Raw genomic sequence first — 17,685 nt, 5'->3', positions numbered from 1 at the left:
AAGAAATTTGCCTGCAAGAAATAGTTGATCATGCGCAAGTACCATCTAACCAGTTAATGTCATCATTCGACTTGTTCAAATTGAAGACCCAAAACATAGGAAGTTCAACTTTTAAGATTGAAAAACATGCCAACGTAGAGGGTTGAATTCATTTTGGATCAATTCCAAACAAAACTCTGATTGAGATCGACTTAAACATAAACAAATTAGTTTGTAATCAATAAATTCAAATTTAAATTCGTTTAAAAATAATTTAATTTTAGATTTGATTTAAATTAATTTGAATTTGACTTGTTTATGATAACGAGTTATTCTAACTTGAATCGAATTTAATATTAAAAGTTAGTGTTTTCATTGCTCTTAAGCTAAAACCTAAAAAAAAAAAAAAACACTTTTGACCATAATAAAAATGTATTTAAAAAATTTTAAATTTTTAAAAATATTTATGATAATTTTTAAAATAATGAATATACGATATGATATATGATTTGATTATCATAATTATTGTAAAGAAATCTGGTTGGGTATTGGTTAGAATTTTGGACGAACTAGGCTTTTGTTTTTGTTATTGGTTTGATAATATTTGAAGATCCGTTAACCAAACCAATTTGAAAAAAAAAAAAAACGAAGTTTGAAAGAACCAGTGCCACGACTACTTTTCAAGAAAATGATTAATTTGCCCGCCATTGGAAAAGCCTCTTAAAAACCCTATTGTTCCCATCCGCTCTTATCGTCTTATTACAATATTAAGTCTCTTAAAAAAACCCGTTCCCTCTCTCTTCCTCATTTAAATTTCCTTCAGTCTTTGTCCAACCAACAAAATCAATTCAGTTCAACTCAGCTAGCTCTTCCTCCTCCGTTCGGTTCCCCAGACACAGTAAGAAAAATCCCTAGAACTTTCTCTGTGTTTCTTGAAACAAAGTTTGAATCCAACACAATCCACTCTGGATTCCTGATTCTAGGGTTTTCGTTTCAGCATCGACATGTCCTGTGAGGACGAAGTTGTTATGCGCGATGTCGCCAATGCGGGGCTTGTTGTCAGCGATCGCATTGGCGGTGAAGCTGCTGCTCAGCTCGACGTTGAAGATGCCCTAGAAGCGTCTAGATACGCTAGCCACCCCTATTCTACTCACCCTAGAGAGGTACAATGCGCATGATTTTGATCGTTATTCGATAGGTGAAATTGAATCGAAAAATTTCAGCATCGTGTTTATAATAAAGGAATAGATATGGTTCTGTTTTTTTTTTTTTTCCATCATAGGAATTAGTAACATTCAATGCTCTAATTTGTGATTTTAAAAGTTTTTAACTTTTAGCATTTACTTTTTTCAGCATTTAGTTTTAAATTGACAATTAAATATCAATTAAATATGATAATAGATAAGGAATTGTACTTGTTAAAACGCATGCATTGCGAGCCTTATTAGTCCAAGTCATGCAATGAATTTGTGTAATGTGTGAGTTTATTTGAATATGAAATGATTAATGAAAATAAACTATTGATTGTAGCTAGTGAAACTGAGTGGTATGGAAATGGCACATTATGGTGCAGTGTGATAATATTATTTCAGTGGCTGCCTCTGGTTGAGGTGGTGGATTCATTGGACTTGCCTACAGCACTTGTTCAAAGATATAATGCAGCTGGTGGAGAAGGAAATGCTTTATGTGGAATATTTCCGGAGATACGGAGAGCATGGGCATCGGTTGATAATTCCTTGTTCCTTTGGCGTTTTGACAAATGGTAAGATCTTTTTATTTTCTTAAACTAATAGTTGTGAAATTGGCCACAGTGTTGTGGATTGTTGATGTAAAATGGAGATGTAAATTAATAGAAAAGGCACTAAGGCAGGGGTAGTTACTAAAGTGGACCAAGTGTCCATAGAGCTGTAATGGTTATTTCGTTATTATGCAATTCGTTGGCAATTGAAACACAGAAATATTAAGAGATGATGTTCTGATTTCTTAAGTTAATATATCTTTGTATGAAGGCTTAAAATTATTTGAAGAAGGCTGATGGGAAATATTTGAAATACTTGTGTCAATAGTAATGCTTAGTGGGAAGGTCTTATGTAATTCCACTTATCTTGCTAGTGAGCGAATCTTGGGTTGAATGGTTGTAACACTTCTTCTGTATATTTGTATATGATGAAATCCTGCATAATATACAAATATAAGAACAATAATAATGATTAGTGGTATAGATAATGAAAGATAAATAAATGTATATTTGTCATGGTTTTATAAGATGTGCACTTATGATATAGTATCTTATTCATACAAAGATATTTCTGTTATTTGTATGATTGTTTCCTACTTCTCTCTCTCTCTTTTAGAAGTTTATTGGGAATTAATTCACAAATTATCTTTACATGGTCATATTTGACCATAACTTCATATTTATGATTAGGGATGGCCAATGTCCTGAATACACTAGAAAGGAACAAGTTATTTGTGCGGTTGGTCTTGCCAAATCTAGACCCGAAATTTTTGTTGAAGCTATCCAATACCTTATTATTTTAGCAATGCCAGTCGAGGTAGTTGCCTGTACTTTTTTCTTTTTTTCTTATGAAAATGTAATTTTATTTATAATTTTTTGAGTGGAGTTTTTGTTATTTTCTTGTGAAAAGCTTTTATTCTATAGCAATATAAAGTATGTTGGGAATCTTTACATCCTTGTTTTACTAATTTAATTTATTTAAAAATTAAATTTAAGTACAGTGGGAGAAACAAAAGTGTTGCTTTTTCTCCAATGGTATGATGTTATATATTTTATCTCGAGGATATACTCCTTGCATGTCATTTGGCCTAATTTAATGTACTCATTAGGGTTATGTTAGAGACAAGTTAGGTCATGTTACTTTTCACAGAACGTTATCTGATGCTAGAACAAGTACAGAAAAATGCTTGTTAGGAATCGTATAGCGGGAGCAGCTATAACACTCTTTTGTTTCTCTATTAATTGGTCAAATTCATGACCAGGAATATCCAAGGATGCTTTTATTTTAATTATTACAGTAATTATGTTGTTAGATTTTGATTTGGAGGTGAATGGACAAGCTTAGTGGTTCGTCTTTGCGAAACTGAAGAAAGATGCTTTGACATACCCATGACAGGAACAAATGCATACTTACCCAGGAATGTAGCTGCCCACTGTAGTGTCATACATTTATAATATATCGAACCCAGTGTTTTATTAATCCAGCCAGATTATTTGTCCTTAGGTCAAAATGATTGTTTATAGCAGATATTTATAGCTATTTGAATAATTGTTGGAGACTCAAGTGATTGACATGTAAGATAACTTATAATTTGTTCTATATTATATCTTCATGAATCTAGGTACTTATGTTTGCATTGTACATTTTACCTATGTACTGGAAGTGATAACCTTTTACATTATGCAGGATTGTACCCAATGACACTTCTTTTGGTTCTTTCTTTAGCTTATGTCTCTTATCCCTTGGAGGCATTCTTCCACTAGTAGGTTTTCAGAAGAATCCCATTTATTTGGGTGTGGATGGTGGACATGCTTTTATGTGAATTCCAAGTTTAAGTTACTATAATATAATTGACTGGTGCTACCCTCTAAACATTTTGAATGGTAAATGATATGAAAGCACTCCTTCAGTTTCTTACTATCATGGCCTTCATGTTACCCAAATATTTTTTAAGTATTTTTATCAAATAGTTGTCATGTCATTGGTCACTATCATCTTCCTTATCATTTTTATACTGTTTGTCTCACCACATTGAGCATTATTTTCATTTTATTGTGTTTCACACAGTTGTCTTTCTTTGGTACTAATTGTAGTATTCTTGTTCAAGATCTTGTTGTTTCTTATTAGCCATTTCTTTTTATCAGTTGATGCTTATTGGTGTATGCCGTTCTGGAGGAGGTGATGGTACAGATCCTTATGCAGAGATTTCAATGCAGCCTTTGCCAGAGTATACAGTACCATCAGATGGAGTTACCATGACTTGTATAACATGTACTGATTAGGGGTGTATTTTCCCGGCAGGCCGTGATGGCCACATCTATGAGTTGCATTACACAACTGGCTCAGGTTGGTACAAGCGCTGCCGTAAAGTATGCCTCACTGTTGGTGTTGGAAATGTGATTTCAAGGTATTTATATTTTACTGCTGCAGAGTGAAATAATCCATTTATGCACCCCGTTATCTCACACCGATGATTGAATCTTGTCTAAATTTACAATATTTTATCACATTTCTGAATTTGCAAGTTCAACCATGTGATATTTGAGACAAGGAAGTAATGTGTCTTTCACTCAAATTTGGTAGTTGCAAATGAAGGTTTTACTTACATCATGTTTGAAAATTATGCTTTTATGATTTTCGGGTGGATAGTACCAAATTTATTTAAATTTGGAGCTGTTGACCCCATCGTTGAAATGGTTTATGATAATGAAAGACAAATATTGTATGCAAGAACTGAGGAAATGAAACTTCAGGTTTTTGTTATGTGGCCAAGCGGAGAAGGTCCACTAAAGAAAGTGGCTGAAGAAAGGAATATTTTCAATCAATGGGATACACATTATGGAGGTAGACAATCAACAAGACCAAGAGCCTCGAATCGATCAACAAAGGCATCCATAGTCTGCATTTCACCTTTATCCATTGTTGAATCAAAGTGGTTGCACCTTGTTGCCGTCTTATCAGATGGAAGAAGGATGTGTCTTTCCACTTCTCATTCTAGTGGTAATGGTGCAAGTGTTGGAGGTTTGAGGGGATTTAACAGTCACCAGCATAGACCAAGCTGTTTAAAAGTCATGACAACTAGGCCTTCTCCTCCTTTGGGGTTGGTGGAGGGCTTGGATTTGGAGCTATATCTCTTGCTGGGAGGAATCAGAGTGAGGATCTGTCATTGAAGGTTGAAGCAGCATATTTCTCAGCTGGAACCTTATCCTTTCTGATTCATCACCATCAACTACGTCTTATCTTCTTATGGTAAGCAAGGACTCAAGCTCACAATCATCTTTGTCTGGTAGTTTGGGGACAAGTGCTAGGACTTCTCGAGCACTAAGCGAAACAGTGTCTTCGTTTCCTGTTGAAGGTCAAATGCTATCTGCGGCTGATGTTTTACCTTTACCAGAACTTGAATTTTATGAACTTGAAAGCTTAGGGGAGTCCTATGAAAAGGCATCTGTAAAACTTTGGGCAAGAGGTGACCTTTCAACCCAACATATACTGCCAAGGGGGAGAATTGTTGTTTTTAGCACCATGGGCATGATGGAAGTACTTTTCAACAGGCCCATCGATATTTTGAGGAGGTTGTTTGAATTGAACGCATCAAAATAAATCATAGAAGATCTTTTTAACTGTTTTGTAATTGGCGAGGCAGCTTCAATGTGCTTGATGCTAGCTGCGAGGATAGTTCATTATGAAAATTTTATAAGCAATGCTGTTGTTGAAAAGGCTGCTGAGGCTTTTGAGGACCCAAGACTTGTTGGAATGCCACAACTTGAAGGTAGTAATGCATTGGCAAACACTAGAACAGTAGCAGGGGGATTCAGCATAGGGCAGGTTGTTCAGGAAGTTGAGCCTGTATTTTCTGGCGCACATGAAGGGCTCTGTCTGTGCTCATCAAGATTGCTTTTCCCTATTTGGGAACTTTCTATAATGGTCATTCATATGATACTATGCCTCAAAATGGGGTAGTTGTATGCAGACTTTCTGTTGGGGCCATGCATTTCTTGGAAAACAAGATTCGTTCATTGGAGAAGTTCTTGAGGTGTATAAGAAACCAGAGAAGATGTCTTCATGGCTGTATAGTTGGTTTAGGGAACTTGACTGGCTCTATTTTGTATGGAACTGGTTCAAATTTAGGTGTTGGTGACCAGAGTATGGTTAGAAACTTATTTGGTGCTTACCCAAGGAATGTTGAGTCGAATGGTGCTGGGACATCAAATAAAAGACAACGATTACCATATACTTCCACTGAATTGGCTGCAATGGAGGTATGATGAAATAGCTTGAAGATTTCATGTGTTTTTACTTTTCTTTGTCATCTCCTTTGGCAAATTTCTAATCTGCTGTGCTGCAGGTAAGGGCAATGGAATGTATCAGGTAGTTGCTTCTTAGATCTACTGAAGCTCTGTTTTTGCTTCAACTTCTTTCTCAGCATTATGTGGCTCACTTGGTTCAAGGTTTTAATGCTAATTTACAGTAGCAGTTAGTTCAACTGACATTTTGTCAACTAGTTTGTTCTGAGGAGCGTGACTGCCTTGCCACAAGGCTTATTTCTACCATGATGGAGTGTACAACTTCTTTTTAGATCTTGCATGTTCCACTTAATAAGCTAGTTAGGTTGGCTAACTTTCTTTCAATCTCCCAATTGCTACTTAGCTTGTTTAGGTTTATGTGCTGTTGTCGATTTTGCTAACTTTCAGTGATTGATATTGGTCTTTTTATTCATTTCTCCAGTATTATACTGGTCCAGATGGCAGGGAACAGTTGACGAAATTAGTGCAAGATAACGAGAAGGATGCCTGAGCTATTTCAAGGAATCTGATTACAAGTTCTTTTTAACTGTGGAATGTCTTGAAAAAGCTGTTATAACTTCAGACTCTGAAGAGAAGGAAAATCCTGCTAGAGAGGCCTTCAATTTCTTAAGTAAAATCCCAGAATCTACAGATTTACGAACTGTTTGCAAATGCTTTGAAGACTTAAGGTCAGCTATTAACCAAATTCTAGGTAGAGCTGGTGCTGTTTAATTTGTGTATTCCTGAATTTGATTTCATTTTCTTATTGGCTTACTGCAGATTTTATGAAGCTGTGGTTTGCTTACCTCTGAAAAGGCACAGGCTCTTGATTCTGTAGGTGATGCCTTTAATGATCAAGCCAATGCAGCAACCAAGGAGTTTGCTCTTGCACAATGTGAACAATGCTATGAGATAATCACATGTGCTTCGCCATCTCTAAAAGGTGATTCTTCTCCTAGAGAATTTGTCCCCTGTTAGACCTGCTGTTGCACGATCTACCATTGATCTAGCCTCATAGAAGAAATATATATGCTAGATTGTTCAGCTTGTTGTGCAATCACCAGATTGAATATTTCATGAATACCTGTATAGAACTATGATTGATTTGGGTCTTGAAAACGAGCTGTTTGAGTATGGAGGTCCTGATTTGGTGCCTTTTCTGCAAAGTGCTGGTCATGAACCCTTACAAGAGGTTTTTATTGTTTCCATTGTGTTATTGCATTTAACTTTAGAGGAATTAGCTTGATCAATTTCTCAAAAAAAAAAAAATCAAAATTTTGTGATGAAATTTTCACAGTTGTAGTTGTTTACTTTTTTAAGATGTTAAGAGCATGTTTCATCACAAGTTTGAATTGTTTGTTATTCTAATTTCTCTCTTTTTCTTGTAGGTTCGGGCTGTGTCTAGATTAACATTAGCGACTTCCCTAATGAGTTGAACTATCCCATCAAATAGAGCTAAATACTTTGATCTTTTGGCACGATATTATGTCTTGAAACGACAACATCTACTTGTGGCTCATGTTTTGCTAAGGCTTGCTGAAAGAAGATCAACTGATGCAAAGGATGCTCCTACTCTTGATTGGAGGTCTGAAGTTTTTTCTTTTCTTTTCATTCTTACCCTTTTGTTATGTCTCTAAATGCAAACAATTATGTGGATAGGATCAAATGGGTATCAACCTACTATTGAATGAAATTTTTGTTTTATCATTTAGAATTCAACAATGATGTCTATATGAGCAAAAGCCGGCTGAGTTAAGTTTGGTTTGGAATTTGATTGCTCAAGCAGATATTTGGCTTTGTTTAACCCATTAAAACCTAGCCTCAGTAGTCAAGTGGGTTGTTATCATGAAATATATGTATGATAATTTTAATCTTAAGTTCAATATATCTACTGTGCATATGACTAGTTGAATATGTTTCCAGAAATCCTTCAATCCCTTTTACATATTACATGTACTTCAGGGTTAAAATGGGGATTATTGCCAGACCTTACAACTTTGGTATTTAAGAAACTTATGGGATATAATATTCCAAGTGGATGGCCTAGGGGGAGTTGAACCATTGACCTCTTTGTTGAAACCAAAAGCCTTAGATATTAATAGGTACTTGGAGAGTGCGACGTCTGTGCGAGTGTTCCTCTTCTTGCGTTGATGCAGCAAGGATAGAATTTCCAGTGGGAGTTGGTATGCGACTGAGAGTTTGTACTTGCTTCTTTTCTTAATGTAACAGTAAGAATTTCGGAAGACAGAGGAAGAGATAATTATTTCAGTTGTAATAATTTGATAAGAAATAAAATTAGAATGGCATTACACTTTCATTACCTCTGCAGTCACAAAAACAGATGACAAACTCATAAGTTTAATGATGACAATTCCTCAACGAGTTCAACATAACCCAAAATAAAAAATAATTACAAGCAACTCAAGTGGAATACAAAAACCCAACACTACTTCAACTTTTGAGAGGTTGGGTCTCTCCCCTATTCCTTTCTTTCTCCCTCCCAAAAACTACTTTCCCTACTTTTCAGGTCCCTATTTCTTGATTCCTTGTTGCCGCTCCCTCAATCCTTGCATGCCAACTTAGCATCCAATATTTTCATAGTTCTTTTCTTTCCCAACATGTCCCTGAACTTTTGCTGTATGTCTGTTGCCCTTGCCGCTTCTGGAGTGCTGCCATTTGGAGCTCTCATAAACTGCTCACCAAAATTATTAGCACTGTTACCATCTATGTTAGGATTGCTACCTTCTGCTCCCATAATTTGCTCTCCAGTATTGTTATATCACTGATGTCGTCTGCTAGCTTCTCAGCTTGTGTTTTCAGGTTTGCCTTTCTTCCTCTTCTCTTCTTCTTCACATATACTCGAGCTCTAACAAATATTTGACGTAACCCTTGGGATTATATGACCTGTAGTTGAATTAACCTTAAGTTTTCAATTTCCAATTCCATTGTCAAATTAATTTGTTAAGATAAACAAATTAAACCACCTTAATGCTAGTCTTGTGTGTTTTGGTTCCTACGATGTATAGTTTGAACTTCCATCAATAATTGCTCTACATTTGTCATTGTCAGGCGTCAATACCTAAGTAATGTAGTTTTATAGGCCAAGAATGCAAGTAATAGTGACAGTCTAGTTAGTTCTTCTCGAGGTGCTTTTGATAATGGATTGTTGGATTTACTTGAAGGGAAGCTCACTGTTCTTCAGTTTCAAATAAAAATCAAAGAGGATCTGGAGGCCATAGCATCTAGTTTGGAAGCATCAGGTGACATGTCTGCTCAAAATGTACCAGCAGCTGAAAGCCATTCTTCTAACAATGCTGACTTTGCAAACTCTGTCCGAGAAAAGATCAAAGATCTATCATTAGATTTGAAGAACATCACTCAGTTATATAATGAATATGCTGTTCCATTTGAACTTTGGGAGGTGCACCTTTTATCTGTTTCCATTCTTGCTTCTATGATTATGTTAGAGCTCGAGTATATGTGAAGAAGAAGAAAGGAGAAAGGAAGGCAAAGTCGAAGATACAAGTTGAGGAATTGGCAGACGACATCAGTAATAATGACACTGGAGAGCAAATTATGGGAGTAGAGGGTTGTAATCCTAAAACAGATGATAGTAGTGTTGATAATTTTGGTGAGCAGCTGATGGGAGCTCCAGATGGCAACACTTTAAAAGCGGCAAAAACAGCAGACATACAGCAAAAGTTTAAGGACATGCTGGGAAAGAGAGAAACTATGAAAATATTGGGTGTTGAGCTGGCACGCAAGGATTGGGGGAGCAACAACAAGGAGTCAAGAAATAGGGACTTGGAGAGGAAAGAAGGGAGTTTCTTGGAAGAAGGAAGAAAGGATTAGGGGAGAGATCCAGCCTCTCGAAAGTTGGAATAGTGCTGAATTCCTTGTATTTTGTTTGAGTCGTATGTAGTTATTTTGGTTTCGGTGATGTTATATTTGTGAGAGATTGTTATCTTAAAACTTAAGAGTATGTTAATTGTTTTTGCGTTTGTGGAAGCAATGGAATTGCAATGCCTATCTGATTTCATTACTTATCAAACTTATTACAGTTGAAATATTAATTTCTTTTCCTGTTCTCCGTATTCTCCACTGTTACATTAAGGAAGAAGCAAATAAAATCTCTTGGGTGTACACCGATTCTTTAGGAAATTCTGTCCGTGCAACTGCAACGTAGGGAGAGGAATATTTGTATAGCCTACGCACTCTTCATGTTCCTAACACTTGTTATTAGAGCATGACCAGGATGGAGAGTCAGGTAGAGGGGCTTGAGAAGGAGGTGACAGAGGTTTATGCGATGTTGACAAGGATGGGTAACCGGCTGGAGGGTTTGGACAAGGAAGTGAGGGAGAAATTGAATGACACACAGGTAAGGTTGAAAGGGATGGAGAGTGGCATGGAAGTCATAAAAGGATACCTTCGGGACCTTAAAGAAGTCATGATCGGAAAGGAGGGTGGTGACAAGGGCAAAACACCGATGGACCCAGGACCCTCCACATCTCCAGTTGCAGGTCATAGTAACACAACACCGAATGGGAGAGAATCGACTCCTAACCACAACCCACCTACTAGAGCTACCAATGTTCGCCCACCACTTAAAGTAGAGGAAGCTGACGGAGGAGAGGAGATGTCAGAGATCGGGCAGAAAGGAGATGACTCTCAAAGCAGAGCTCGACAAGACATTTAGTTCCACCTATTAGACTTTCCATTGTTTGCGGGTGAACAAGCCTTGGAGTGCTTTGAGAAGGTTAAGCGTTATTTTGACGTCAATCGAATATCAGAGAGAGAGAGGTTGACAGTTGTGGGGGTTTGTATGGAAGGGGCGACATTTGACTAATTTAGATGGAGAAGAAGACGACAACCGTTCTCTAGTTGGGAGGACTTTCGAAACACAACCTTTAGAAGGTTCAGAACGGACGATGAATGGTCAGCTTAGGAGGAGTTATTTGCCATTCGACTCACAGACTCTGTCCATAAGTACAAGTGCCGATTCGAGTTATTGTCAGCGGAGGTTGAATAGCTGTCCGAAAGTACTCTGACAATAATCTTCATGAACAGACTCTTGGAAGAACTCAGGGAAGAGGTACAACTATTTCGTCCAACAACTCTGCAGGAAACGATGGAGAGAGCACAGGAGATTAAGAGGAAGAACGCGTTGATTGAAAACAAGGTGGGTATCTGACTCGGCAAAAGCTACCCAAGAACCCAGACAACCCCAACTCGACACCCAGCTCTTCTAAACACAGGCCAACCCACGCAATCAAGCAGCCCACACTAACTGTCATACTACCGGCCTAATATCCAACCTAATCAAAACCCAAACACACAACTTAGTCGCCCAATAACCAGCCCAATGCCGACCCAAGTGCCTGGCCCAACCCGCCCCACTTTAAACCTACGTCCCTTCGATCAAAGCAGAATGAAAAGTGTGTTCCCATACACAAACGCGATGTCTATGACAAGAGCTCTAAATGTTTTCGTCGTGTCATCCTCCAGCCAACGAAGAGACAACAATTTTCGGATGTTGTCCGACGACGAATACTGTTCAAAAATTGAGAAAGGCTTATGTTTCAGATGCGATGAGAAATACACCCCTGACATTGATGCCGATACCGACAGCTACGGATAATGATAGCCTGTGAATAGGATACTGCAGAGGACAAGGAAGAGGAAGTAAAAGAAGACGAAGCTGAGGCAAGGGAGTTGGAAGCAAACCTTAACTCAAGTTCAGTGGTAGGAATAGATTCCCTGAAAACAATGAAGTTCACCAGAATCATTGGAGGGAGGTAGGTATTGATTTTAATGGATAGTAAGGCGACACATAACTTCATTTCAGACCAATTGGTTACTGAGTTGCAGATTCCAGTCTAGCCAGCTACCTTTGCTATAGTGTTGGGAGACAGTAGGAAAGTCAGGGGAGACGACAAATGCAGGGGAGTTGAACTATTTGTGCAGGGGATAAAAATAATTCAAAACTTCCTTCCTTCTAGATTAGGTGGGGTAGACGTGATACTTGGTATCGAATGGTTGAGTCAGCTTGGATAAGTGAAGACTAACTGGGGAAAACACACAATGCGATTTGGATGGAATACGTAGAGAGTAGAGTTAAAAGGGGATGTTTTATTGACTAGATTAGAGTCATCAGTGGGGGCATTACTGAAGTTGATGGCATAGGGGAGCGAAGACTTTTCCTTGAAGGCAAGTGATGAGAGGAAAATTTTAGAGTCAGATGAGAAGGATATACCAGTAGACATGACTTTATTGTTGAAAGAGTTTGAAGATTTGTTTACAGAACCTTACAGAGTTAAAAGGGGATGTTTCATTGACTAAATTAGAGTTATCAGTGGGGGCATTACTGAAGTTGATGGCACAGGGGAGCGAAGGCTTTTCCCTGAAGGCAAGTGATGAGAGGAAAATTTCAGAGTCGAATGAGGAGGATATACCAGCAGAAATGACTCCATTGCTGAAAGAGTTTGAAGATTTGTTTACAGAACCTTACGGGCTGCCACCAAAACGAGAGAGAGACCATGCCATTCGACTAATGGAAGGGGCCTAGCCTCTTAACTTGAGTCCTTACCGCTACTCCCATTTCCAGAAAACTGAAGTGGAAAGAATCATCAAGGAAATGCTTACGACGGGGATAATTCAATCTAGTGTGAGCCCGTACTCAAGCCCGGTACTTCTGGTGAGAAAGAAGGATGGGAGCTGGAGGTTTTGCGTCGACTACAGGGCCTTAAACCGTGTAATTGTACCTGATAAGTTTCCAATTCCAACGATAGATGAACTCCTCGATGAATTAGAGGGGGCTGAAATTTTTAGTAAGTTGGATCTACGCTCAGGATATCATCAGATCAGAATTAAAGAATCCGACGTAGAAAAAACAGCCTTTCGAATGCACGACAGACATTATGAGTTTCTTGTAATGCTGTTTGGATTATCGAATTCCCCGACCATGTTTCAGAGCTTGATGAATGACATCTTTTGCCCTTTTTTGAGGAAGTTCATGCTAGTATTTTTCGACGATATCTTGGTCTATAGTAAGGGATTCAATGACCATTTACGACACTTACGAATGGTGTTGGAGTTACTAAGAAACCACCATCTAGTGGTCAACAAAAAAAAATGTCAGTTCGACAGGGAGAAGATAGGCTATTTAGGCCACATTGTGTCAAGAAAAGGAGTAGAAGCTGACCCTCGAAAGATAGGAGATATGCAAAATTGGCCTATACCATGCGATTTACGTGATCTGAGAGGTTTTTTGGGACTCATAGGATATTATCGAAGGTTTGTTCGTGGGTATAGGAAAATTGCAGAACCATTAACTAACTTATTAAAAAAAAAAATGCTTTCAGGTGGAATGACGAGGCGCATGCTGCATTCAAAACCCTCAAGAAGGCAATGGTTATGGTCCCCGTTCTTGTGCTGTTTGATTTCACAAAGGTATTTGTAGTGGAAACCGACGCTTCAGGTTCGGGAATGGGCGTTGTCCTTATGCAAGTCGGGAGACCTATTGCATATCTAAGTAAAAAATTGTCACCCCAAAACAAGAAGAAGTTAGTTTACGAAAGGGAGCTTATGGCCATTGTCTTAGCTTTGCAAAAGTGGCGCCATTACTTGTTTGAATGCCGTTTTCAGGTGAGGACCGATCAGTGCAGTCTCAAGTTTTTAACCGAGCAGAAAGTAGTAGGCCACGAATAGCAAAAATGGTTGGTGAAGATGCTAGGATTTGATTTTGACATCGTGTACAAACCTAGGTGTGAAAACAAGGCAGCCGATGCCTTGTCAAGGAAGCCAATGGAAGAAGGGGAATTGAAAGCAATCATGTTCGTTGTCCCAACTGGTGCAGATGGGATTCAAGAGGAGGTGATGAAGGATGAGAAACTAAGGGGAATTATACAAGAATTGCTCAGAGGAACTATCACTCATGCAGGATATGAGCTGAGAAAAGGAAACTTGATGTACAAGAGATGCATGGTAGTGCCAAAAAATTCCAGGTTGGTTCAATTATTTCTTTTAGAATTCCACTCTTCACCCATTGGTGGACATTTCGGTTTTTTCCTCACCTACAAGAAGATCTCTTCAATCCTTTATTAGGAAGGAATGAAAAATGATGTAAACAAATTTGTGATAGTGTGAAGTATGTCGGCGGGCCAAATACGAAGCAACAACACCGGTGGGCCTCCTGTAGCCTCTTCCCATTCCCTCCAAAATTTGGGATGATTTGTTAATGAATTTTATTGTGGGATTGCCGAAAGTGAGGGGTTTCAATACCATATTGGTGGTAGGGCTGGATTCGAATCGAGTCGAGTATCAAAACGACATCGTTTTGTATATATATATGGATCAAAACGACGTCGTTTTGTATAAAATATTTAAAAAAAAATCTACCGAGCCAACCCAAGCCAGTTCGAGCTCGGCTCGAGCTCGAGCTCGATCGAGCCGAGCAGAGCCCGGCTTGCTTCGGGCTCAAATTGAGCCGAGCTCGAGCTCGAGCTGGAGCTGGCTCGGCTCGAGTCCAACCCTAATTGGTGGAAGTGGATCGTTTATCTAAATACGAGAATTTTCTCGCTGTTCGTCATCCTTATACGGCCAAAGATATCGTTGGAATTTTTATTAGAGTGGTTGTTAGGCTCTATGGCTTTCTGAGGACCATTGTTTTAGATAGAGATCGTGTTTTCATGAGTACTTTCTGATCAAAACTTTTTAAGGCCTCCAAAACGGCACTTCAATTTAGCTCGGCCTATCATCCTCAGACTAATGGGCAAATCGAGGTAGTGAATCGAAGTTTAGAAACGTATCTCAGGTGTTTCTGTTTTGAGCAGCAGCGAACTTGGTCGAATTGGTTGCCTTGGGGGGAATATTGGTTTAATACCACATTTAATTCGACGGCGGGAATGACACCATTCAAGGCGGTGTATGGACGCGAACTACCACCACTTTTGAAGTTTGTAGAAGAACCCTCTAAAGTCGATGAGGTAGACGTAATGATAAAATAGCGAAATGAGATTTTAGATAGGTTAAAATCTAATCTTCACGAAGCTCAATAGCGGATGAAAAGTATGGTCGAACTGGCAGTGGGAGATCAGGTGTTTCTGAAGCTACAACCCTATAGACTCCGATCATTAGCATTGAGACCTAACGAGAAGTTGAGTCCATGCTTTTACGGACCCTTTGAGATAGAGGAAAAAGTAGGGTAGGTTGCATACAGACTCAAGCTTTCGGTGATAGCAAAAATTCATCCAGTCTTCCATATTTCCCAGCTAAAAAAAAGGATATGCCCCTCAGTGTCCAATATATCTCTCCCACGTTGTTTGAATGAGGAGGCTGAGTTGGAAGCACAACTTGAAGAAGTTTTAGATTTTCGTTACTCGCAGCTTGGAGACTTGGAGCTGCTTATTAAGTGGCATGGTTTACACGATCACGAAAACTCTTGGGAATTATACAAAAATTTAATTCGTGCTTTTCCTTATTTGCACCTTGAGGACAATGTTAGAGCTCGAGTATATGTGAAGAAGAAGAAAGGCAAAGCCGAAGATACAAGTTGAGGAATTGGCAGACGACCTCAGTAATAACGACACTTGAGAGCAAATTATGGGAGCAGGGGGCTGTAATCCTAAAACAGATGGTAACAGTGTTGGTAATTTTGGTGAGCAGCTGATAGGAGCTCCATATGGCAACACTCTAGAAGCGGCAAAGGCAATGGACATGCAGCAAAAGTTTAGGGACATACTGGGAAAGAGAGAAACTATGAAGATATTAGGTGTTGAGCTGGCACGCAAGGATTGGGGGAGCAACAGCAAGGAGTCAAGAAATAGGGACCTAGAGAGGAAAGAAGGGAGTTTTTTGGAAGAAGGAAGAAAGGATTAGGGGAGAAATCCAACCTCTCGACAGTTGGAATAGTGCTAAATTCCTTGTATTTTGTTTGAGTCGTATGTAGTTATTTTGGTTTCGGTGATATTATATTTGTGAGAGATTATTATCTTAAAACTTAAGAGTATGTCAATTCTTTTTGCGTTTGTGGAAGTAATGGAATTGCAATGCCTATCTGATTTCATTTCTTATCAAACTTATTACAGCTGAAATATTAATTTCTTTTTCTGTTCTCCGTATTCTCCACTGTTACATTAAGGAAGAAGCAAGTAAAATCTCTTGGGTGTACACTGATTCTTCAGGAAATTCTGTCCGCGCAACTGCAACGCAGGGAGAGGAATATTTGTGCAGCCTGCTCACTCTTCAGGTTCTTAACAGATTATTGTCATTTAAGTTGATAATTGTTTGTCTTTCTTTTGGTATCTTAAACTTCAGTGAATTGATGGTTTACTGGAAAGACCATGGTTTCTTTTCTTTCTGACCTTCTATCAAAAAACCCTTTACATTAATTAAGATAAATGAAACCTAAATATAAGTTTGAAATCTTTTCTTTAATTTGAAAACAATACAAGTTCAGTTTCTCGATCTATTTGTCTTGTGTGATTCATGAGACATTTATATTGTTATAACCACTTTGTATTATGATAATCTTCTTTTTTTGTGGTTTTATTTTTTTTTTTTTAAATTAATTTGCTAGTCTATCTAATAGTGCCATACGAAACTTGGTTGAAACTTTACTCTTTGGTCGCAATATGTGGATTATTCAGTTGAATTGTATTTTTACTTCTTTATTGCTTGAAATATGCGCATTATGGACATATAAAATTACTATACAATTGTTTGACAAGGTAGAATCATGCTGGAGATCTATGGTCTAAATATCTATTGGTCCCAAAAAATATTTTTCTTAAAGAAATGAATTGGTTCCTGGTGCTGTAAATAAATTTGTGATTGTAAAGTGGTTTTTAAATTTCCGAGAAAATTTAATTTAATGTGGTACTTGGTAAATTGGAAAAGTAAGGTCATACCTGGCTAGAAAAGTGTGAATCATCCTTTGTAAGTATATATGAATATTGGCTCTTTAATTACCTCTTCTGCTTTCTCCTCATCCTTTAAGATTCATTCATTGTGTTTTAGCCTTAAAACATTGTGTTAGGGCTCGGGTCTACGTGAAGAGGAAAAGAAGAGGAAGAAGGGCGACCTTGAAGGAGCAAATCTGGAATTCGACAGAAGGCATTGATGATAATAACAGAAAGCAGGATAGTGAAGCGGAAGGCAGCAGTCCAAAAGCTGTGAGTGATAATGTTGGTAGCAATATTAGTAAACAGCCTAGGTGGACTCCAGGTGGCAGCATTCCAGTGGCGGAGAGGATAACAGACACGCAGCAAAAGATTAGGAGTATGCTGGAAGAGACAGAGGTTGTGAATACAGGGGACGCTGAGTTGGCATTTGGAGATTGGTTGGGTGTCAGCAAGGAGTCCAGAAATAAGGAGCTAAGAGAGGAAGCAAGGGGGGAGGGAAAAAGAAGGAAATAGAGTAAGGGAGAGTCCCAACCTCTCGAAAGCTGGTGGGTGTAGGGTTTGGTTTGTGTTTTGCTTGAGGTATCTGTTTGGTCTTTACGATAGGAAGGTTATTGTCTTAGTTTGAGTATTACTTGTTGGTTAAAATTCCAGTAGAGTTGTTTATTTGTGATGATATGAATGATAGATGTACAATGTAATCAAACTCTTCTTTTAACGAAATGATTCAGTAAAAGTTCATTGTTCTCTTGTTATGTTCATTTGAATACTTCACTGTTACATCAG

The 17,685-nt window shown here is 38.3% G+C and overlaps 1 protein-coding gene across 12 annotated transcripts; it reads left to right on the top strand.

Moving 5' to 3' along the window:
* Positions 1–584: 584 nt before the first annotated feature.
* On the top strand, positions 585–17,647 carry LOC123217356 (nuclear pore complex protein NUP155-like). Of its 12 annotated transcripts, XR_006502467.1 has the most exons (13): positions 622–877; positions 977–1,142; positions 1,510–1,741; positions 2,408–2,534; positions 3,405–3,601; positions 3,863–4,125; positions 4,472–5,977; positions 6,064–6,326; positions 6,444–6,690; positions 6,782–6,944; positions 7,390–7,586; positions 16,140–16,247; positions 17,037–17,647. XR_006502467.1 is itself a non-coding variant. In XM_044638344.1 (7 exons), exons 1-4 carry the CDS (start codon positions 984–986, stop codon positions 3,998–4,000), a joined length of 594 nt encoding a protein of 197 aa, XP_044494279.1. In that variant the 5' UTR covers positions 585–983; the 3' UTR covers positions 4,001–4,125; positions 7,390–7,586; positions 16,140–16,247; positions 17,037–17,647. The 12 variants fall into 12 exon arrangements, 1 of the variants encoding a protein (XP_044494279.1); XR_006502474.1 differs by having other exon boundaries at positions 621–1,142; positions 6,064–6,086; XR_006502472.1 differs by having other exon boundaries at positions 621–1,142; positions 6,064–6,321.
* Positions 17,648–17,685: the final 38 nt, after the last annotated feature.

Source organism: Mangifera indica, chromosome 5, assembly GCF_011075055.1.
Source record: "Mangifera indica cultivar Alphonso chromosome 5, CATAS_Mindica_2.1, whole genome shotgun sequence".
Classification (NCBI taxonomy): Eukaryota; Viridiplantae; Streptophyta; class Magnoliopsida; order Sapindales; family Anacardiaceae; genus Mangifera; species Mangifera indica.
The sequence above is the reverse complement of the archived record's forward strand: the minus strand, read 5'-3'. Positions and strand labels throughout refer to the sequence as shown.